The following is a 23561-nucleotide window of genomic DNA, read 5'->3' as shown; positions in this document are numbered from 1 at the left end:
ATTGCAACTATTACCCTCAAACACAGTCGATTTTGCGCACCGATAGAGGATTTCGGGACAAGTCGTATGGATCTCACCATAAAATGGATTCACCTTTGTTGAGGCTGCCTATCAACATGATAGACGATTTTCCTGTGAGCGATTCTTTGCATCTCATAGACTTAGGTATCATGAAAAGACATTTGTTAGGTTGGCGAGATGGAAATATGGGAAATTATCGCGCTAAGTGGAGTGCTAGAACTACTTCTGAAATATCCAAAAGATTAAGACAACTGAAAATGCCATCTGAAATACACCGCTCTGTCCGCGGCCTTGATTGCTTAGCACATTGGAAGGGTACTGAATTCAGAACGTTTTTTTATTATATATCCATAGTAGTTTTAAAACCAGTATTGCCGTCAGAGATTTACGAACATTTCTTAGTGTTGTATTGTGCGGTCATAATGTGTTCATCACAAGCATACAGCCATTTACTTGATTTGGCTGACGAACTGTTGAAACATTATTTAGATTTGTTCAAAAACATCTATGGTGAGGACTATATTACAAGTAATATGCATAACCTAAATCACCTGGTTAGTGATGTCAAGAGGTTTGGGATTTTATTTGAATTCAATGCATATCCGTTTGAGAGCAAACTTTGCCAAATAAAAAAGTTGATTAGAACAGGAAACAATCCTTTGGCGCAGGTCGCGAAACGTTTAATTGAAATGGACGAAATACTATCAAATCAAGGAATCAATACAAAAGCCAAGATAACTGTACCAACATTGTCAAGAGAAATATCTAAAGAAAATGCAGATATTAATTCTGAGTCCCCTATTTATGCTAGAGTTGAATTAAATGACTATTCGTTGACCAATGATAGATCTAATAAGTGGTTTTTAACCAAGTCGGGAAAAATTGTAGGAATGAAGTACGCGCGACAAAGTACGGATTCTATCGATATCTATGGTGCCAGCTTGAAACAAATTGGATCGTTTTTCAAGAAACCAGTTTTATCTAGTCGCCTCAACATTTACAGATCAGATTGCGCACTAAATGAACCGAAGCCCTACAAAGTCGATGATATCAAATGTAAAATGGTAGCCATTCCTATTAACGATTTAGAAGAAACACTTTTTATCCCATTAATTCATTCACTCCATCATTAGGCCCTTTTTGACACACCGATGAATAAATTTAAAAATATAATGCAACTATATAATCTCTGTTGTCTTTAATAAGATTCAAATGATTTCTTTAAAATTTGTCTCTTTTTGTTATTAGTTATAACCCACACTAGTTTCGAATTGATACTTTGTTCATTATAAATCTTCTTGCATACTATTGAACGTCGGTTTATTAATCTTTTACTTCTTATCTTTGTAAATACAAAATATCTGTATTCAAGTGATTTTACCAAGTTATTAAATAGAATCGTGGCGGACTGAAGTTCAATTCTTTTAATAGCAGATATAGTACTCTGTTTTGCACAATATTTGAATAAATACGACATACCTTTCTTCCAGAAGAACTGCTAATAATGCGACTGCTTCATAGAACTACTGTCATAACTGTGTTAAATCTTCACATTTCACAATATTAAAAATATTTGAAAATTCACAGCTATTAACAGTAATACGTTAAAAACTGCATTTCTCTGCAAACACCGTAAACAGTGGAATTTCATTCTCGTAGAACTTAAATGTAAACAACTGAAGAGTGATTTATGGATAGGACGTTTGGGTTTTGAATGTTTGCATTCAGCCCAAGAAACACTTGTGAAAATTTAATGTAATAATAATGATGATGACGAATTGATGACGGAAAGCCATGCAAATTTACCGAAACCAACCGACCAGCCGTTCTTTCAGTATACTCCATTGCACGGTGACGTCATAACATTAGATCATCAAATTAGAAAACAACTGGACAAGTACTTGTCAAATTTGACAGGTAGTGGTCCTGTTGTTTTCTGAGTAAACGTCAGCAAGCTCTATGACCTATTGATGATGAGAAATTCTGTGTCGGCAGTGTCATATGAAAAGGTCAACGCTCGCTTAACTTTTCAAAAGGACCTGAGTAACATTTTTTTCATGAATTAATTTGAATAGCGCAATCAACAGAACAACATGAAAGCTTTTGATTGCAGTACTCAAATTAATTCATTAAAAAAAATGTTACTTAGGTCCTTTTGAAAAGTTAAGCAAGAATTCAAGACAAAATTTTCAAAACGACTTATCTGCTTTTGTAAACAAAGATTCAAACGACGATTTGACGAATCTGATAGCGCTCCCACGCAAACCAACACCATCAACATGTAGCGGAATCCATCACCTACCGATTGATGGTGTTGGTTTGCGTGGGAGACCTATCAGATTCGTCAAATCGTCGTTTGAATCTTTGTTTACAAAAGCAGATAAGTCGTTTTGAAAATTTTGTCTTGAATTAATCCGTAAATCAGTGTACGATGTCCAAGGCTTTGTCTCTTTCTCACTGCAAAGAAATTAGAAAACAACAAGGCCAGTAAATGTCAAATTTCATGAAGAACGAAAGAGAAGGAGATTCTTCCGTGCAGTGCCCTATACTGAGGTTGTGTTAGTCGTTATAGGCCTTTTCACGAGACGTTTGAAAACAGCTGATTTTACCGTCAATTGACAGTTCTTCTATGAAAGTGACAGCGTCGGTTTTGAATGGTTGTCTTCATCTGTACTGGACCACGTTTAGCAAAGTTTACATTATTATAGATTATTATATTTACTAACACAAGTGCATTATATGTTGGCCCAAACCTGTTCTATTATTGATTGAATTGTGTGGGCGTTCATCGCGTTTATCGTGTTTATATGCAGATGGATTATTGAGTTTATCTTAAATCAGCTGATCAGTAATAATGTGGTGGACAAAGAGTTACAGTTTATTTCAATTAGTCGTTTTATTAGAATTAGTACGTTGAGTTTATTTTAATCAGTCGTTCTATTAGAAATAGTTTGTGTTGGAAGTGTTGAGAAAGTGTTGTGAAGGTCAGTAATTAAGATTATATGTAATAATAAAATATAATGTTGTGTTTAAAAGGTATCATATAGTTAATTTCCTCAAATGTTGAGTTTCGTAGATGTAGACGTTTCAGATTTTATTTTGTAACTGCTCTGAGGGCTGAAGATTTTCTGCAACGACAGTATTCTCCTCTGGGACCTGATCCGGATTCTGATTTCCTGTTGGCTTATGTGACTTGTATTTCAGATTGCAGGGGCGATTTTTGTGTTTAGAAGACGACTTGGCTTGCAATCTTGCTTTGCTGTTCTTCATAACGCGCTTGAAGAATTCGTCACATTTGACTTCTGTAAAATCCTTATCAGATAGACGAATGAGTTTAAGGAACAAAGATCGGAAGTGACAATAAAACTTTAAAGGCACTTTCCCGACAGCTTCTATTTGTAAATCAGGCATTGTGTTCATCGAAATGTGTTCGTCAGTGAGCTTTGTATTACCTGTCCAAGAACAAGTGTGCATAAATTCCCTTGTAACGAAATAATCAATCAGTTTATAACAACTGTCCATTCCAGAGGCTTTACCGTCAGTTCCGCAAATGAAACTCATGTTCTTTATGTATTTATCAGCCGAACCGGATTCTTTCAAGCTTTGTTCTAAAGCATTCATTTCTGCAATCGAACTTACGGGCTGCAATAAGATCTTGTTTGTATCTTTTGGCTGTTGATTCCCAAACATGTTGTTCTCGATTATTAAATCGACGCCGGTTTGTAGCTTTGCAATCGCCTGCATCAATTTAATCTGATTATTGACGATTATTTGCTGATTGTCCATGATTGTCTGTTGGTTTGCATTCAGGCTAATGTCTCGTTCTGCATTTTGGACGGGCTCCGAAGAAAGAGCTGATCCAGAAGGTCCAGGTTCGCAATCGGCCGACTGAGTTGTAATCAACATGAACGTCTCAGATGTGGTGTTTGCATTAGCCTAGAATAGAATACATATTAGACTTCAGCTCGCAGATATCAAGACACACGCTAAGAAGGGAGGAGCTATTAGGGAAAGTGTGACAATCCACCTCAAATTTACAGAAGTCCAAAACAAAATAAAAGATAACATCGAAGAGAAAATGCAAACATTAAATTTACGGGGTTATTTTATGCAGCCTTTAGGTTTATTCCCGGACTCGAACAGATGATATCGAGCATTATAGATGTATGTTATTTAGATTCAACATGTTCAATTTTTCGTGTTATGGCCTTTACGCACACGCTGGGCAAGAGAAAGGCAGAAGGGTTCCGCTTTAGGGATAATTCATAACGTACGATACGGAACAAACACTCCAACGTCAAACTTTTTGTATGATATGTCTAATATTCGCACTTCGGCTCATCGCACTCTTCAAATCCTCCTTCCATCTAAAAGCGTCACGTATTCGGAAAACGCCACCTTACTATATCACACTACACAATTTTAATGATCATTTTCAAGTGTTCTCTTTTTGTACTAGTTTTTGTATGGATTTCGTGTACACTATTAAATAACAAGGGTGGCGTAATTATTGGACTTCCGCAAAAATGTAGAATGTGAACATGTGGTAGAGCCAAGGGGAGCCACATAACTTTTTCCAAGACGAATTCCGAAAAAGACGGCACATCCCGCAAAAAAAGACGACATTCCGGGATATGCAGCCTTTTCCGGAGGTTTTCGACTTGAAAAAAAACGTGTGTCGTTCCTCTTGGGTAGAACTGAGCTAACGACAGTTCAAACATAAATCTTACCTGATTCTGAACTGCGTTCATCTCAACAATTTCTGTGTCCGTTTCAACTTCTTGTCCGGGAATTAGAAATACTCCATTGAAATCATTGACTCTGTTGTCAGTTTTGTTGCTTCCGGCACATACTTTTTTAGTAGGCGGTGCATGAACCACTTCATCGGTTTCCGTATCCGACACTGTTTCCATCCTTTCCAGCTCAATTTCGGCATCAACGCGTGTTTTAAATTCCCTTTTCTTAACGCAATTGATTCGTTCCCACTTTGGAGACGGAACGGAAAACTCTTCAAGGGAAAGTTTAGCCACTACATTTTTCTTGGGCCAGTGGAGGATTCCATTCTCTTCCCAGCCTGATGGAATTACAGTCAGGCAGGTCTCACCCCGTTCTATTGTTTGCACAATTTTATACGGCATATTTATTCACAAAAATGTTTACAACTGCGCAAATGGTTGCTTGCTGCTAGCTATGTTGTAACTGTCAAATTTTCAACTAGCAGCAGATCATGTTGAAAAACAACTAGAAGGTCTCAAATATAGCTAGTTGGTTTTGCATAAAAACATATTGGCATAAATATTACCTTCATAAATGCCGTATTTAAACGTTACAAATTTATGGAAGATTTTATTGAAGACAAACAGCATTTTCAATCATGGCCAAAAATTAAAAGCTAATTATTGCTCCGCCATACTATTTTCATGCTTTCAATGTTTTCTAGTTAGTTGTTTATCATGGTAAATTGTCTCATATTCAACATTATTTCATCAAAACTAACAATGAGCAGCCTTTTATATTATAAAAAAGGGGAAAACAGAATACAGTACGAGAAAATTTTTATTTTTATTTCTATTCTGAATACCAATATTTTTGGTATTTTAACATTGCTGACGGGCGCACTTATTTTACGAAGGTTTTCGAAATACTTTCACGAAATATTTAAGTCGGCACATGAAAACTAGGTTACGTAAGTAAAAAAAAATCGATTTATTTAATTTGGACATATATTTACATTATAAAAAGAGAATTTGGTTTCATGTTATTTATTCTATGGTATGGTTTTGCACAAATGAATTTGTTGAGTCTGAATGAAATTTATGAATTCTGTAAGAATATTTTCATAAAGCTACATGCAGTTCATTTAGCAAACGCGTGGGTAAAGGGGCATAAAAAAGGCATTATATTATTCCATATTGCTTTTATCGCAGCTTATAAATGGTTATTAAATACATCTTGATCCCTCAATCTGTGATGTATTTTGATCTTGAAATGCATCGTAAACAAACTCTCCAAAGCCTCCACCAGAATGGGCCAACTAGAAAGATTCTGGCCCGGAAAAAGTTTTGATGGATGTATTAAAGATAAAGATGACTTTACTGTTGTTTTATAAATATTGGCTTATGTCACTCTTGTAGTAATTTATAAAACTTAAAATGTTACTTGGGATAGTGTTGGAACGTGCTTAGTTCCTCCACTATTGGATCATTTACCCTATATGCTGAAAAATTATAAAAATATATTCATTAATTTACTTACGAACCACCCAAAGCAGAACAAAGTAACCCGGATCATGCAAATGATTCGCATCATATACAAAACACGTTCAATCCCACACTTATTTACCGAACGTAAAAACAGAACCATAAACTCAGATTTCACGATTGTTCTACGTCCTACCTTAAATACGTCCGATCGAGCACCAATTTTTTACTCACTGAGCCGCCCGAACTACCTGCTTACTGAGCAGGAAAAAAGGCATACAATTCGATATCCGCATATAAACATATCATTTAGCAATAACAATTTAAAATACAGGTCGTGTTCCAGTAGGAATGCAGAACGATAATAAAAAATCCCTTTGTATACATTCTTCAGGCATATGGAAACATGAAGGGGAAGAGGCTCCAAAACGCTCTTATTGATCAGCCACCACCAGATCACGCGCCTTTGCATATCACTCATCACTATGAAAGTTGTTCCCAGCTAGTGTGTGTGTTGCCACAGCTCTGATTCATTTTTCTGGCATTCTTGCAACATTCGCTGCCCATTGTACCCTTCCGGATTTGACTACCTTTTGGATACTGGGTTCGCCGCGCCGCCCGGTAGAGCTGGGCGAGCTCGTGGCTAGCATGTACTTTGTCTTCGATGCATTCACCACCAGTCCAACTTTTGTTGCTTCACGTTTCAGGCGGGTGTACAGTTCTGCCACCTTTGCAAATGTTCGGCCGACAATGTCCATGTCATCCGCAAAACAAATAAATTGACTGGATCTGTTGAAAATCGTACCCCGAATATTACACCCCGCTGTCCTTCTAGCCAGAGTCTCTTAATTCTCGTGTATACATGGATGAGACAGTGTGCCATGAGCTACAAAAGCTCACGTAGTACCGATTCAGTGCGACGAGAGAAGCTAGCGCGCGCATAAAATAACTGTGTAGCGTGTCTCAATGTACGTCTTATGAGACTCATCTCATGCGCTAGCAAAGCATAGCTGGCGTTACTTATGTCGTTTTCGGTTATTGCTGGGTCGAACCTAGTTCTGCACCGGATCCGCTCTAACAGCTGTCAAAACGTTCGGTTATTCGTTCAGGTTGGATCGCGATCCGCACCAGATCCGACCCAAAATGAATGAGGTTCGCTCTGCCGATTTATCGAGATCCAACCAAGGTTCACCAATACATTCAAACACATACTGTCAAACTGGTGTTTATGTTTACGCTACAGGAAAATGAAAACGTAAAAGACACGGATGGGTATTTGATTTTGTTTGTTTCATTTGTTAAATTTATCGATTTTGTTGCTCTTCCACGCAAAAATGGATTATTTTAATTTTGTGCTGTCTTCAAGTTTCTCTGATGGTGAATCGGATTCAGATATTGACATATTTTTCGCTGATTACCTCAGATGATAGCTCCACTATAAACAAAATGAGGGTTGAAAATTTGGTTGAAAATGTGATTTATAAAATGCAGTGACTAGAAGGTAGCTGCTATTTATTCACTATTACGTTGTGTATTCGAACATATGCTTTAGGTATAAGCAATTATTGCTCTATCAATGGGAAAATAGCGTACCAGAGTATCTGCCGCTATGAAGTTATTTATATCAAAATGTTCATACCATTATTTTATTCTTTATTTCAGTCTGTGCATAATTTGTTCAAGGTTACGGATTTGAAGAATATAAACATAATGTATTAACCCTGGCATTAACCATTTATAAGACTTTGGCAACTATATTATACGAATTCAGTATAATTTTTCAGTGGAAGAAAGGATTTTAGTTGTAATTCGTTAAAAAACCGACAAAGACATATTTAATCCCTTTGATATTGATTATGTTGAATCTCCTGTTTAGATTATGTAGTGAAAAATTATTTGCCTCTTTTGTATATTTGGTTTTTGCAGTTTTGACGAAATCGCAATTTATTCCAAAAGGCCCCCTGTTCTTGGGAGAAAAATAGCAACAAAAAAATGCAAATAGCAAAAAATAATGCTGTTCAACTCTTGTACGATTTGATTCTTTGTTTTAAAGTAAAAGGCCCCAAATCTCAATAAATGTTGTATTGGATTTTTTACAAAGTGTTTCCATATTTTCTTGTTCTGTTCCATTTCAATGACATAATTGATAATTCAAATTTACTGTAACACAATCACTGTTACCCAAAAAGCCATATAGAATCAGCAAAACAGTTTATAGGGAAACACGGATTGGCATAAATTCTTTTACGGCAATCCACATTGCCGTCGACATTCATCACAAGCTGCTAATCACATTAATTTATTGATGAAATAATAGTCATTTTAGTCATTAAACAATTAACAGAAGAAACGTCTGGTTTCCCCCATAATTCATAAAACAAGAAAAAAATAACACTAATAACAAAATTCAATAGATAAAATATGTCTGTTTCTGCCAGCTGATAAAAATGCGAATTGAAAACAGAATATATGGTAGGGATTGAGTTCTCACTAATGCAACGTACACACCAGTCAAGCAGTTTGACGAACATTAACTCCGCCCCCAAGAAAACGCTTCGGTTGCTGCTTTGTTTGAACGTGTGTGAAGTTGTTCGAACAACAATTTGACAGTTGGCGGCTCGGTTGAAAAAAATTAAAACGGTTTGATTTTGGTTTGAGTTGTCGGGGGTGGAGTCAAGGTTCGCCGAACATGTTTGAGCATTTGTAGTGAAGTTGCACAAACCCCCATATATTTGTTGATGGTTGGTGCTCAAGTTGGCGCTTCGGTCGTTCGTGTGTGATATTGTTGGTCGAATAAATTGGTTGTTCGTGCCGCTGCTGGTAAAACTTGATGGATGTTTGAATAAACGAGAGGTGGAGTCAATGTTGGTCAAACTGCTTGACCGTGTGTACGTTCCATAATACCGTCATACTGACTCGATCCCGATTCGTTTTTCGTTCGGTTATTCAGAGTCGGGGTCGGACCTGACCCAGGTTTAAAACCGAAAACGACATTAGGTGACGATATTGTTGAATGAAAAGTTTCCCGCCCAAGCTGTTTTACGCACCTCAGCTGTTGTTTGCAAAGGTTTGCCATGGCAAACAGCGCATGAGCTGATCGCATTGAGATGTCTCAATGCGACTCACCAATGTTAATGTAAGGTACACAAGCTTCGTGAGCCTCGCGTGCGCCAAATTTTATGTGCGCGTAGCAGACGTTGCTCAGTCTCATCCATTTTTGTACGCGTGCATGATGTCTGCTTCTAGCGCAATGTTGAACAACAGGCACAAAAATCCATCACTTAGTCTTAGTCTCCGGCGCACGAACTGGAGTGTTCGCCCGAAATCTTCACACAGTTTTGCACACCATCCACCGTTGCTCTGATCAGTCTGGAAGGCTGGGAAGCTGTTCTCGTGCATAATTTTCTGGTATGGTCCGTCGTCAAGCGGCCGTCAACGAAGCAGGCTTGATAACTTCCCTTGAACTCATTCACTATTGGTTACAGATGATGACGAAAGATGATCTGCGATATCACTTTGTAGGCGGCATTAAGGATGGTGATCGCTCGTAAGTTCACACACTCCAGCTTGGCGCCTTTTTTGTAGATAGGGCATATGACCCCTTCCTTCCACTCCTCAGGTAGCTGTTCCATTTTCCAGATTCTGACAATCAGTTTGTGCAGGCGAATGGCCAGCTTTGGCATCCTTAACTTCCCTCAAGGTGAGGGGTGGTTGGCTTCCATCATCCGCTGAACTGAGGTAGTCATTTCCTCCGATGCCTTGACTTTCACTGCCTGTGCTCTCAGGCAGCCATTCAAGTGTTCCTCGTAGTGCTGCTTGCACCTTTGGATCATCACATGTTCGTCCGACAAGATGCTTCCATCCTTATCCATGCACATCTCGGCTCATGGCACGAAGCCTTTGCCGGATGTGTTGAGCTTCTGAGGGCTACGAAATGGTGAGTTGACATCCGGGAAGGGGCGCGTAACATAGATCTGGTCCTCACAAGTTCCAATACTCACGCTTCCACGGGTCTTCCGATGACAATTGACAGCCAGCTAAGGGTTGCGTACTTAACTGGTAGTGTAGCCAATTTGTTCGAGAATCCGATAATCAAAGAATACGGACTGATTTTACGGCAACGACTCTTAGCGCGAAACAACGGACACGAATAGGAACATGGAGCGTTTTAACCCTAGCCCAGCAAGGTATATTGGCACAACTTGCCAATCAGGCACGCCGCATGAAGCTTGAGATCCTGGGACTGAGTGAATTCCGTTGGCCAAACTTTAGAGAACACAGAACGCCGTCGGGACAAGTTCTGCTATACTGTGGTTTACGAGGTCAACACGCTCCCCGGCATCGCGCTCAGGGACGCCATGGTCTCGGAGAAATGAGCGAAAACGGAGAGCTGTTCGCAGAATTTTGTGGTAATAACGACATGGTGATCGGGGGATCGCTCTTCCCTCATCGATTCACAAGGTCATGTGGGTCTCCCGTGACGGCTTTACAGAAAATCAAATCGACCACATCTGCATCAGCCGAAAATTGAAACGGAGCCTTCTTGATGTACGGAATAAACGTAGTGTCTGATCATCACCTCCTCATCGGCGAAATACGCCTGCGCATTGTGGGGATTCGTCGGCAGGAGGAAAGAGTTGAACGACGATTCATCACACGCCGACTGGAAGAAGCCACGGTGAAGCGTTCCTTCGTTGAAGAACTGGAGACGACTGCTGCAGAAATTCCGGAAGGTAGCGTGGAAGACCAATGGACCGCCATCAAGAATGCCTTCATCGCCAAAAGCGAGAACAATCTGGGCGAACTGCGCATCCAGAGAAAACAATGGATCACCGATGAGACCTGGAGAAAGATAGAGGAGCGAAGAGAAGCCAAAGCCGCGATAGAGCGATCAAAAACCAGAGGAGCCAAAGTCTAAGCCGATCAACGATACGCGGCTCTTGAGAAGGAAGTAAAACGCTCGTGTCGACGGGACAAGCGAACGTGGGCAGACTCTCTGGCCGACGAAGGAGAGAGTGTCGCCGCAACCGGGGACATTCGCCTCCTCTACGATATCACACGATGCTTAAGCGGGGCGAAGATGAATACAACAATACCTGTGAAAGACGCGAACGATCAGTTATTGACCGACCCAACTGACCAGCTGAAACGCTGGTTCGACCACTTTGAACAACTTTTTTATGTGCCAGCCAGGCTACCACCACCTCGGCATGACCTGCCTAGGATCCGACGTATAACACGCGTCAATACCGAAGCTCCGTCACTACTAGATATTCAAACAGCTATCCAAAGCATGAAATCGAATAAAGCCCCAGGGGTCGATCGCATATCAGCCGAGATGCTCAAAGCTGACCCCATGATTGCATCGTTTATTTCGTAATATCTGGGACACCGCAACTTTCCCGGTCGACTGGATGCAAGGTATCTTAGCGAAGGTGCCCAAAAAGGGTGTCCTGACTGTATGCGATAACTGGCGAGGCATTATGTTGCTGTGTACCGTTCTTGAAGTTCTATGCAAAATTATTCTAGCCCGGATTCAGGAGAAGATCGATGCGACTCTCCGATGGCAGCAGGCCGGATTCCGTGCCGGAAGATCCTTTGTGGACCATATTGTCACGCTTCGCATCATTCTGGAGCAGGTCAACGAATTCCAAGAGTCCCTTTACTTGGTATTCATTGACTACGAAAAAGCTTTCGACCGTCTCAATCATGAGAATATGTGGGGCACCCTGAGACGCAAGGGGGTTCCTGAGAAAATCATCGGCCTCATCGAAGCACAGTACGAGGCCTTTTCGTGTAGAGTGCTGCACAATGGGGTCCTGTCTGACCCTATCCGGGTCGTAGCTGGTGTGAGGCAAGGATGTATTCTATCACCGTTACTGTTCCTCATCGTAATCGATGAGATTCTGGTAGATGCGATTGACCGTGAAACAATGGTAGCCTATAACCATGCACCTAAACGACTTCGAATTGGCTGATGACGTTGCACTCCTCGCGCAACGGCGCTCTGATATGCAGAGCAAGCTCAACGAGCGCTCCTCTTCGGCAGGTTTAGTCATCAACGCCAACAAAACCAAATCCTTCCTCGCTTGTTGGTATCCGCCTAGCCATTGCGGATAACTTCAGGCTTGTTTTCGGCTTGGTAGCTACCATCACACATGCCCTGCGGTTGGTGCTATCGTTCGTTCATTTAAATTAACCGTTACCGTGATTCAAATAAAAACATCCTTTTTCCCGAACCATAAATCTGCTACAATGTTACCATTTTGTTCGGTAATAAGTTTCACAGTAGCCGGGCAACCAGTGGAAAATGTTGAAAGCTTCCAATATCTTGGTAGCCAAATGGCGTCAGACGGCGGTACCAAGATCGACATAGGCGCACGGATCAAGAAAGAAAGGGCTGCCTTTGCGAGTTTAAGAAATATCTGAAAAAAAAAACAGGAAAAACAAACATAAGTGAACGCACCAAAATACGAATTTTCAACTCTAACGCGAAATCTGTGCTGTTATACGCTAGCGAAACATGGTGTGTATCAGTGGAGAACACTCAACGGCTGCAGGTGTTCATTAACAGATGCCTGCGCTAAATAATTCGGGCCTGATGGCCTCACAACTACATCTGAAACAACGAGCTCCATCGTCGTTGTCACCAGAGGCCGATAGCAACAGAAATTCGGGATTGGGTCGGCCACACTCTACGTAGGGGCGGAAACGAAATCTGTAAACAAGCATTAGACTGGAACCTAGCGGGACATCACAGCAGAGGCAGACCTAGAGGCTCATGGCGGCAAAGCCTCAATAAAGAAATACAAGAAGTCGATCGAAATCTAACCTGGCAACAGGTTAAAGCGATAGCTGGGCAACGCTCAGGATGGAGATCTTTCAGGCGGGCCTTTTTTTTTTTTACGAGGGAGAATGCATTTACACACTAACCCAGTACACGTGCATTGTAGTTGCCAAACTACCACACGGAAGTGTACTGGAGTGTCGGACTCGACCATACCGGTCGTTTCCCCCAGGAACTACCTCCCAGTACTACTTCTGGGGGATGGCAGTACTAAACGTACTCGCTCATTATCGTTCACACAGGCACCCGTCCCATGCGAGACTGACTTGGGTGCTCGCACACCATTCACTCCATTTGAGTCTTACTTGGATGCTCTCCCGGGCGCTCCGCTGCCATGCCTCGAGGTGTCAATAGCGGTAACTGCCTGGGCCTACAGATATTACGCTACGACACTCCTGCCTCAGCACGAGCAGATCAATCACACCACTGCCGAAGCAGACCACACGCTACCTTGCCGAAGCAGGGACACTCCCCATGCACCACATGTGCACAACTGTAGATGTGTGGGTACAACCCATTGCTACCCTGCCGCCGAAGCAGCTTCTCCAAAGACCATTCGCTCCATGTGACCCTTTTTCGGGTGCTCACTCTAACACTCCACTGCCATGCCTCGAGGTGTCGATAGCTACCTCGACTCCTACCTCAGCATGTGCAGTCCATACTCAGACTTCTGCTGCGCTTCGAGGTGATAATAGCGGCGACACGCTATGACACTCCTGCCTCAGCACAACCAGATCACTCACTCCCTGCCGAAGCAGCTCACGCGCCACATTGGAACAACTCAGAAAAAAGACGGTCAAAACCTCATTGTGGCGTTTAATACAGATTTAGATCCATGATTTTTCCATAGAATGTGTTCAAAAAGCTGCCCGACAAGATCTAGAGCGTGAAATCCACTATTATGTTTTAATGCGATACCCGAGCAAAAGTAATTTTTTTCCTCAATTTTTTTTTTGTTCGGGTTTTTGACAATGTTTTAGAATATTGTGTTTTGAGAAATTTTGTTAAAGATACTGTATGTTTTCTTCCTAATTTTAAAGGTTGAATCGTTGTTTTTCGATACTGCAGTCCTCATATAAAAATCGATTTTCAGTATTTTTCAAATAAATATACAACATATCAACGCGTTTTATATCACAAAATAAAAAATGGCACTAATATACGATCGTTTTTAGATAATATGGTCTTTCTGATTGGAATTTCAGTCAAATAGAATGGGTTTTATTGAAAAAATAGGCTATTTTCTTGATTAAATATCAGCCTTATAGGCACATTTTGGCAGCTAGATTTCCGTTATTCTAAAAGCTGATTTTGTATAAAATAAGCCAATGGCTAAAGCTTAGTTGGGTCTGATGAGGCTCACTGATTTTTGTTCCAATTTTTATAGTGTAGTTTTCGATAAATATTTCTCTTTCTCATCATATACTCATTTCATCGGCCTTATTGTGGATCTATTTATTATTTCTATAAGTAGGGGAAGCGTACCCTTTGCTTATAATTCAGTGCCTAATTTAGCCAACTTTTGAAAAACATTGTTTTCAAACAAAATCGATTGATTTTAGAAGTAAATTTGGCTAAATAATAAGTGTATCTTTATGAGAGCTAAAACACCGCCAAAACTTCTAAAATATTTTTAAAAAATGCTCGAATATGTAGATATGGCCAAAAATCGGTACTGTACCCGTATAATACCTTATTGGTTAAGATACTTGCACCTTACCGTTAATCGATAATGCGGAAATAACTGCTTAATAATCAATTAAAGGCAAATTAAATTGAAACAAGAAAATCAGTATGCTTATATTTTACTTACTTATCATGTTTGAGCGCATATTTCTATCTTCCAGATCTTCAGGGCAGGAGAATGCTCTTTGTGAGCTGGAGCTATAGCATTTTTAGTACTATTTTTAGTACAAACTGGATACAGGTGAAACAAAACCAATTTTTTTCTAAAATAGCACTTTAAGAATTGGAACAAAAATCAATGAGCCTCATCAGACCCAACTGAGCTTTAGCCACTGGCTTCTTCTATATAAAATTAGCTTTCTGAATGACGTAAATCTAGCTGCCAAAATGTGCCAATAAGGGTGACATTTTTTCATGAAATTGACCTATTTTTTCGATAAATGTGTTCCATTTGATAGAAATGTCAATAAAAAAGGCCATATTATCTTCAGATTAGCGTATGTCAGTGCTATTCAATGTTTTGTGATACAAAACAGGTCAAAACGTTGTATATTTAGTTTCGAAATATTGAAAATCGATTTTTATATTAATTTAAGACTGCAACATCGAAAAACAACGATTCAACACTTAAAATAAGGAGAAATACATACAGTATCTTCAGCAAAATTTCTTAAAACACAATATTCTAAAACATTGTCAAAAACCCGAACAAAAAAAAATTGTTGTTTTGCTCGGGTATGCATTGAACCATAATAGTGGATTTCACGGTCTACATTTTGTCAGGTAGCTTTTTGAACACATTCTATGAACAAATCATGGATCTACATCTGTATTAAACGCCACACTGAGGTTTTGACCGTTTTTTTTCTGAGTTGTTCCAATGTGGCGCGCTACCCTACCGAAGTAGGGACACTCCCCATGCCAATTGGCACTCCCTGGACTTGTGCTTTTGAAGCGGCACACAGTCGCTTTGATAGAGTCTGATTACGGGCACTTGTGGTTTTTTGGGAGGGATTTTAGCAGAGCCCACTGCTAAATCCCACCACGCCCTAGGCAGTTATCCCTGACTCACAGACAGCTGGGGAGGGGTCGTCAAGCCCTTGGACATGGTCCATGCTGTCCCTGTTGTCCCTTCTGCCCCCTGGTCGGCCCTTTGCACCACCGGAGGTGTACAGGATCCATACGTAAGTAAGTAACGCGACACCATTTGCAGATCACTGTTCGTCGATCAGCGTAACGCGGGGGTGTTCATATCAATTCAGTTATTTCCATTGTAATTTCCGTTTTTCCCGCTATTTTAATTCACAGTCTCATTTCTGTTGATGTATACGACAAATGCTTAGAATAAATCGAAACTCCAAACCGTATTCCAGAGCTAAAAATCACACTTGCATTTTAAATTGCGAAAAGGTGCAAATCAGCTATGGTGTCGCGCTACGAAATGCAGCGCGTTATATTTATCAATTTCAAAGTGAAAAATCTGAAATTGAATATTCTATCAGGAAGGAAATTTAGTGGGGATAATTTTACACCTGTTTAATCATATCCCCCGAGGCTAATTTCCGAATGCAGACCTAATTTTTCGCTGAAAGTCGGCTCCTCATGGTGTCGCGTTCCTAAATGTGGTTCCTAAATGTGGAATTAAATTCAACTCCATTATTATTGACGACGATCTTCAGCTACTGATCCGTCTTGAAAATGTGAGGCGAAGGCAATGCCAAAGAACTCGCGATCCCGTGTTGAAAGTTATTTGGCGAGATTTGCAAAATGAAATTAAAAAACGTTTTGCTATTCTGAAAAATACCAACTTTGAGAATAATGTCTCGAAGTTGGATCCCAGTTCGAAACCTTTTTGAAAATTAACGAAAATTCTTAAAAACCCTCAAAAGCCAATTCCAACCCAACGCTAAAGAGGGAAATAAAATTTTATTAACAAATGGTGAAAGGGCTCAAAAACTTGCTCAGCAGTTCGAGAGTGCCCATAATTTTAGTCTAGGTCTCACTAGTCCAATTGAGGATCAGGTTGCACGGAGCTTCGAAGACATTCTCAACCAAGAGAATGTTTTTGACTCTTGGTTGGGAACTAATTTGAATGAAGTGAGATCTATTACTAGAAAATTTAAAAATATGAAAGCACCGGGTGATGATGGTATTTTCTACATACTTATCAAAAAACTTCCTGAGAGCTCTTTATCCTTTTTGGTTAATTTATTTAACAAATGTTTTCAATTGGCATACTTTCCAGATAAATGGAAAAACGCCAAAGTTGTTCCAATTTTGAAACCGGATAAAAATCCAGCTGAGGCTTGTAGTTATCGCCCAATCTGTTTGCTTTCTTCGATAAGCAAACTGTTTGAAAAGATTATTTTAAATAGAATGATGGTTCATATAAATGACAATTTTTTTTTTTCTGATGAGCAATTTGGTTCTCGCAATGGGTATTCAATCTTGAGGGGTCCCGTAGCGTAGTTGGCTACATGTTCGCCTCATAAGCGAATGGTCGATTGGTTCGATTCCCAGCCCCTCCACCAAACCCTTGCCAGTCAGTCGGCAGAAGCGTAGTCCGTACGGTGGCGTTTTGGGGATCGCGCCTAATGACGACTGACAAATCTGTTCTTCTCGGAGGCATTCCTCCAACGTACTTCGATGAATGGCAACCGAACGAAGCAACGATCACTGGATTCACCACATGGACAAATGAACACAATGGACTTACGATGATATGGACTGGCAACGACAAAAATAACGAATTATGGACATCTAAAAATAAATTCTGTGTGGACTCTGTACAGCAGAGAACCACAGTAGATCACGGCACAGTAGCGGTCAAGAACACAAAGTGCCTACCAAATAAATACACGAATAAAAAAAAATGGGTGTTCAACCACTCATCAGTTATTAGGAGTTACGAATTTATTTCGACTCAACAAATCTGAAGGATGTTCGACTAGAAAGGCTCTTCTTGATATAGATAAAGCATTTGACAGTGTTTGGCATGAAGGTTTGATTGTAAAATTGATGAATTTTAATTTTCCTCTGTACATTATTAAACTAATCCAAACTTATTTATCAGATCGCTCACTGCAGGTAAACTATCAGAATTATAAATCCGATAGATTAAAAAAAAGTTTGGATATTTTCTCCACTTACTTGCGAAAATGGAAAATTTCCCCGAATGCTACCAAAACTCAGCTTATAATTTTTCCACATAAGCCGAGAGCTTCTTATTTGAAAACTTCTAGTAGACATATTGTCACTGGGGTTCCGATTAATTGGTCTAGCGAAGCCAAATATTTAGGACTTCTGCTAGATCAAAAATAATTTTTAAAAGTCACATTGAAGGCATTCAAGCCAAATGTAACAAATATATTAAGTGTCTATATCCACTTATAAACAGAAAATCAAAACTTTGTCTTAGGAACAAACTTTTGATTTAGAAACAAATTTTTAAAACAGTCATGTTGTATGCTGTGCCAATATGGACTAGTTGCTGTAATACCAGAAAGAAGGCACTTCAGAGGATTCAAAATAAAATGTTGAAAATGATTCTGAAGTTGCCTTCGTGGTATAGTACCAATCAACATCAAAGAATTTCTAATATTGAGACATTGCAACATATGTCCAACAAAATAAATTCCAATTTTAGACAAAAATCGCTGCAATCTTCTATTGCAACGATTAGCTCCTTGTACCCTTAGTATACATTAGGTTATGTTTAGTTTAAGTTGAAAACATTGTTATTCCTACATGGTTCAATCAAACAAGAGGAAAAATTCTAACAGCCAGAGGCAATTGAAATGTATTAATAATAACTAAAAATGTAAAGGATGATAGTGTTAAGAAAACACGGAACACCTAGTCTAAGAGATGAATGCATGTATTAGGTAATTAGCAAAAAAAAATGTTTAAAATATAGCTTCGGGTAGTATTAAAAACTACCTTCAGCAAAGAGAGAAAAGAACTGCACAATAAGCATATGCGGTATTTCGAAATATTTCCTTTCAGGTGGTTCGAAACGAAATTCCGCGGAATTTCGCGGAATTTGAGCATGGTGAAATCTGATTTCTTGATTTCATTTCGTAAAATTACAAATATTTCGCTAGAAAAAACTAGCTTCTAACGAAATTTAACGGAATTCCGCGGAATTTCGAAACAAATTGAAACTGAAACCATACTTTATATTAACAAAAATTTTGGCTGCGCCGAACAAAATCATAAAGCTGTTTTCAAAACCGAATTTTATGAAATTTGGCCACAATATTCTTTGATACGCAAAGAATGTTTAGACCAAATTTAAGCATAATCAGTCATCTTGTTATCAAAATAACTTCGTATACAATAAATATTTAGTCGCTTTCCAAGGTGGCTTCAAACGAATTACCTTCTCAACTAACCAACCATTCATTTCCCTTAGCGCTCACGGAGATGCAGAGCATTCCTCGGTCTCTTATAACAATGAGTGTAAAGCTAATTTTCCTCTCCTAAATAATCCTAAATTGACTGTAAGGGCGTGACCAGCATCGTTGTTCGTCATGAATTGGAAACTCCCAAGCAAATATACAACAAGAATAACTTTTTTTTGTATCCCAAGAATATTATTCAATTGGTAAGCTGGGCATATTTGCTTAGTTAATCAAACTAAGCTCTTCTTTGACTATTTGCACAATATGTAAGGAGCATTGCAGAGTTGTGGGCATTTCTAGATCTTCGCATGGAATATGCCAAAAATCCAGAACGGGTTGAAAGACCATTAAAATTGCTAAACGTTCTTTACTAATGATTGCTTTCAGCTCATACTAACCATAACAACTGTTCTCATATGCACAAACACATATACAAGGACTCAGTTAATCGAGCTGATAGTATATAAGACTGGCACGGTAAATGCTGGGTAAAGCGTACCATTGGTACTTCGCGTACCTGAAGGAATAAAATAGACCCCATCTCGCGGTCCTTAGCCTCTTACCCAGCAACTCCTATCCCTACCTCCCCGCGGTGCTGGCCGGGATACGAGCAACCTTAGGGAAGATCGGGTAACCAACCCCGGTGGGAACTATGGTAGTATGCTGACAGGGAAGGGGTTTGCTCCTCCGGAGGTGCAAATCTTATTGAGCGTCTGTTCTCCATGTCAGGAACGGCACACAACAGCGTCTGTTCTCCATGTTAGGAGCGGCTAATCATCGTCCGAGTGCCAGCGAGGGACTCTAAGTGAAACTGTGCACCATGGTCCACCGGAAGTAAGGAGGAATGGTCCTCCGGAAATTTAGGGGTTTGGTGTCAGGCCTTGCAAGCCAGCCTATAAAAAAAAAAACATACGCAACGAACAATCAACAAGAGAGTACGGACCGGAACCATCAGTGAAGACTACTGCGACGAAAAGGGACTAGCGATTGGAAACTCGGTTCGTGGAACTGCAAATATCTCAACTTCATCGGGAGCACACGCATATTCGCAAGGACAACTCACTCAAGGACCGTGGATTCGGCATCTTAGCGCTGCAGGAGATTTGTTGGAAGGGATCAATGGTGCGAACGTTTAGAGATAATCATACCATCTACCAGAGCTGCGACAACACACACGAGCTAGGAACAGCTTTCATAGTGATGGGCGATATGCAAAGGCGTGTGATCGGGTGGTGGCCGATCAATGAAAGAATGTGCAGGTTGAGGATCAAAGGCCGGTTCTTCAACTTCAGCATAATCAACGTCCATAGCCCACACTCCGGAAGCACTGATGATGATAAGGGCGCATTCTACGCGCAGCTGGAACGTGAGTACGACAGCTGCCCAAGCCACGACGTCAAAATCATCATAGGAGATTTGAACGCTCAGGTTGGCCAAGAGGAGGAGTTTAGACCGACTATTGGAAAGTTCAGCGCTCACCGGCTGACGAACGAAAACGGCCTACGACTAATTGATTTCACCGCCTCCAAGAATATGGCCATTCGCAGCACCTACTTCCAACACAGCCTCCCGTATCGGTACACCTGGAGATCACCACTGCAGACAGAATCACAAATCGACCACGTTCTGATTGATGGACGGCACTTCTCCGACATTATCGACGTCAGGACATATCGTGGCGCTAACATCGACTCTGACCACTATCTGGTGATGGTTAAACTGCGCCCAAAACTATCCGTCATCAACAATGTTCGGTACCGACGACCGCCGCGGTACGACTTAGAGCGACTGAAGCAACCTGATGTCGCCACTGCATACGCGCAGCATCTCGAAGCAGCGTTGCCGGAAGAGGGTGAGCTCGATGGGGCCCCTCTTGAGGACTGCTGGAATACAGTCAAAGCAGCCATTAACGACGCAGCGGAGAACAACGTCGGGTATATGGGTCGAAGTCGACGGAACGATTGGTTCGACGAAGAGTGCAGACAGATTCTGGAGGAGAAGGACGCAGCGCGGGCGGTCGCGCTGCAGCAAGGTACTCGGCAGAATGTGGAACGTTATAGACGGAAGCGGAGACAGCAGACCCGCCTTTTTCAGAAGAAAAAACGCCGCCTGGAAGAAGCGGAGTGCGAGGAGATGGAACAGCTGTGCCGTTCTCAAGATACACGCAAGTTCTATCAGAAGCTCAATGCATCCCGCAAAGACTTCGTGCCGCGAGCCGAAATGTGCCGGGATAATGATGGAAGCATCTTGACGGACGAACGTGTAGTGATCGAAAGGTGGAAGCAGCACTACGAGGAACATCTGAATGGCACTGAGAGTACAGGCAGTGAAAGTCAAGGCAGCGGAGGAGATGACTACGTCAGTTCAGCGGACGATGGAAGCCACCCGAGCAAAGGCAGATAACTGAAATTATATCAAACTGATAACATGCTAAGTTATCCTTATTATCATTTTGATATTCAGTTATCAATCATGTGATTAACTGATAACTGAATAATAACAAATTTTGTTATCAATACAAATTTGCCATTTTCTTTAAATTTTCGCGTCGTTCAAATATCGTACTAAACATTCTATTCTTTCAAACAAACTAACTTGTGGGAGCAACTTCCCTATGGACATATTTTATGGTGAATGGTCATCCCAACTTGTTTAACACGAGGTAAAACTCTACCATATAAAACTGCGAATCTTTCTTTAATCAGATTTACCATACAGATTAGGATTAAGGTTTATCCAGCTTTCCATTCTCACCATAATGGCGGACGCTAAAAAAGTGTGACAAGAACTGTTTCTTAACACTGAGCTGAAATGTTCGTCTAAGCAGACGATGATTTTCCCTGTTACCAACGATATCTATAGATTCTTTTATTTTCTGGAATTTGCGCAAGAGTTCAAGTTTTCTTATTTGTTTTATACTATGCTTATTGACTTTACTTTCATTTCAGGTGTCGTTGAATAATGAAGTATATATGTATCTGAGAACCATACGATGTAGGAGTTGAATTAAAACTTAACGTGGACTTGCAACTCCCGAAACATATGATCCAAGGGCGGAATGGAATGGTGAATACTCTTGACTAACCGCCTACTTTGCAGGACAACGTCTATATATAAAATGAGTTTGCATTTGTTTGAGGCAATATAATTCACTAACGGCAATATAATTCATCTTGAAATCCGCAGTGTTCAAATATATTGGGAAGCGAAGAATTTAACTGTCGGATAATCAAGAAATTGCAACGATCTGGTGTCGACATCGACTCCTGATCCTTCACTGCATATAAATAAGAATGAGTTGAGATTTCTGTTGTCTACAAATAACAACATTTTTTCATGGATTAATTCTTTTTGGGATCAGCAGAGTTCAAACATGCATATGAAAACACAAACTTTAGACAGTATAGATAAATACCTAAAAATATTAGCGAAAAACTACGTCGTATCTATGATGAAATGATCAAAGAGCCCTGATTGGGAAAGCATGAAATACAGTCAATACAGTCCACCCCATCTTAGGCAACACATGATTTCTGTCTTATTTAAATTCTTAAAAAAAATAATTGTTCAGTTTTTCTATTATTAATAGTTTTGGGCCCCCGTTTTGGTTTGTTGGCATTAGAATGTTAAATGGTTTAAAAGTTTTCTAGAATCTGTAAAAAGTACAAATCAGATGTTCCCAAAACGGGGGAGCACTGTGTTTCAGAAACTAACAGACGAATGCCATAACAACCAAACTAGCAACCGCATCTTTGATTGAGGAATATCATGGATACTAGAAATACCACACGAACACTATTGCTGGTCAATGATTAATACTATCGCAAAGTTTAGAGTTACTTGCCCCTTGAGAAAACAAGTAACTCACTGCGACATACAAGATTTTGGTTTTGTTTGAATAAATCTTTGCACTGAAATCGATTTACAGTGTTGCACTGATAGCAACCTAATGATTGGCAATAAGTGAGAAAAACTAACCTGAGGAAGATCGGGAACGATTGCCTAGTATTTATATATTTATTTAATTGGTCACAACTGACAAAAAGTGTTTAATAAAAGGACGATGAACTGTATTTATCCTAATTGATTGTCGACTTTCTATTTTGAATTAAATTCGATTTTCATTTTTGTTATGTTAAATGGTAATTCAACCAAAATGATAACAATTCTAGTTATTAACATAATTTGATAATAAAGTTTGTTAATAATAAGTTATTCTGCTTTGCACTATGTCCAGCCAACTGTTATGGTCATGGCATCATGATTTGATTATAAATAGTCTTCAGTAAATACAAGATTGTAGGAAGCGAAGTGCTCTTCTCTTTTGCTCCACCAGAAAGTGTAATTGGGTGAGTGCCCAGAGATGTCGCCGTACAATCACGTGATTCGAGTTCGAACCCCAGC

General features: G+C 40.1%; 1 protein-coding gene across 1 annotated transcript; it reads right to left on the bottom strand.

Moving 5' to 3' along the window:
* Window positions 1–2831: 2831 nt before the first annotated feature.
* LOC134227165 (uncharacterized) lies at window positions 2832–4830 on the bottom strand. The gene is made up of 2 exons (XM_062708470.1): window positions 4752–4830; window positions 2832–3957 (listed from the first exon to the last, which is right to left on the bottom strand). Exons 1-2 carry the CDS (start codon window positions 4770–4772, stop codon window positions 3109–3111), a joined length of 870 nt encoding a protein of 289 aa, XP_062564454.1. The 5' UTR covers window positions 4773–4830; the 3' UTR covers window positions 2832–3108.
* Window positions 4831–23561: the final 18731 nt, after the last annotated feature.

This window comes from Armigeres subalbatus, chromosome 3 (genome assembly GCF_024139115.2).
Source record: "Armigeres subalbatus isolate Guangzhou_Male chromosome 3, GZ_Asu_2, whole genome shotgun sequence".
Classification (NCBI taxonomy): Eukaryota; Metazoa; Arthropoda; class Insecta; order Diptera; family Culicidae; genus Armigeres; species Armigeres subalbatus.
The sequence above is the reverse complement of the archived record's forward strand: the minus strand, read 5'-3'. Positions and strand labels throughout refer to the sequence as shown.

Bases quoted from the DNA above. Each gene is read 5' to 3' on its own strand.
- LOC134227165 (XM_062708470.1), bottom strand. From the start codon at position 4,772: ATGAACGCAGTTCAGAATCAG. The intron at 3,958-4,751 runs GTAAGATTTATG...ATTCTATTCTAG, and splicing joins TGAACGCAGTTCAGAATCAG to GCTAATGCAAACACCACATC.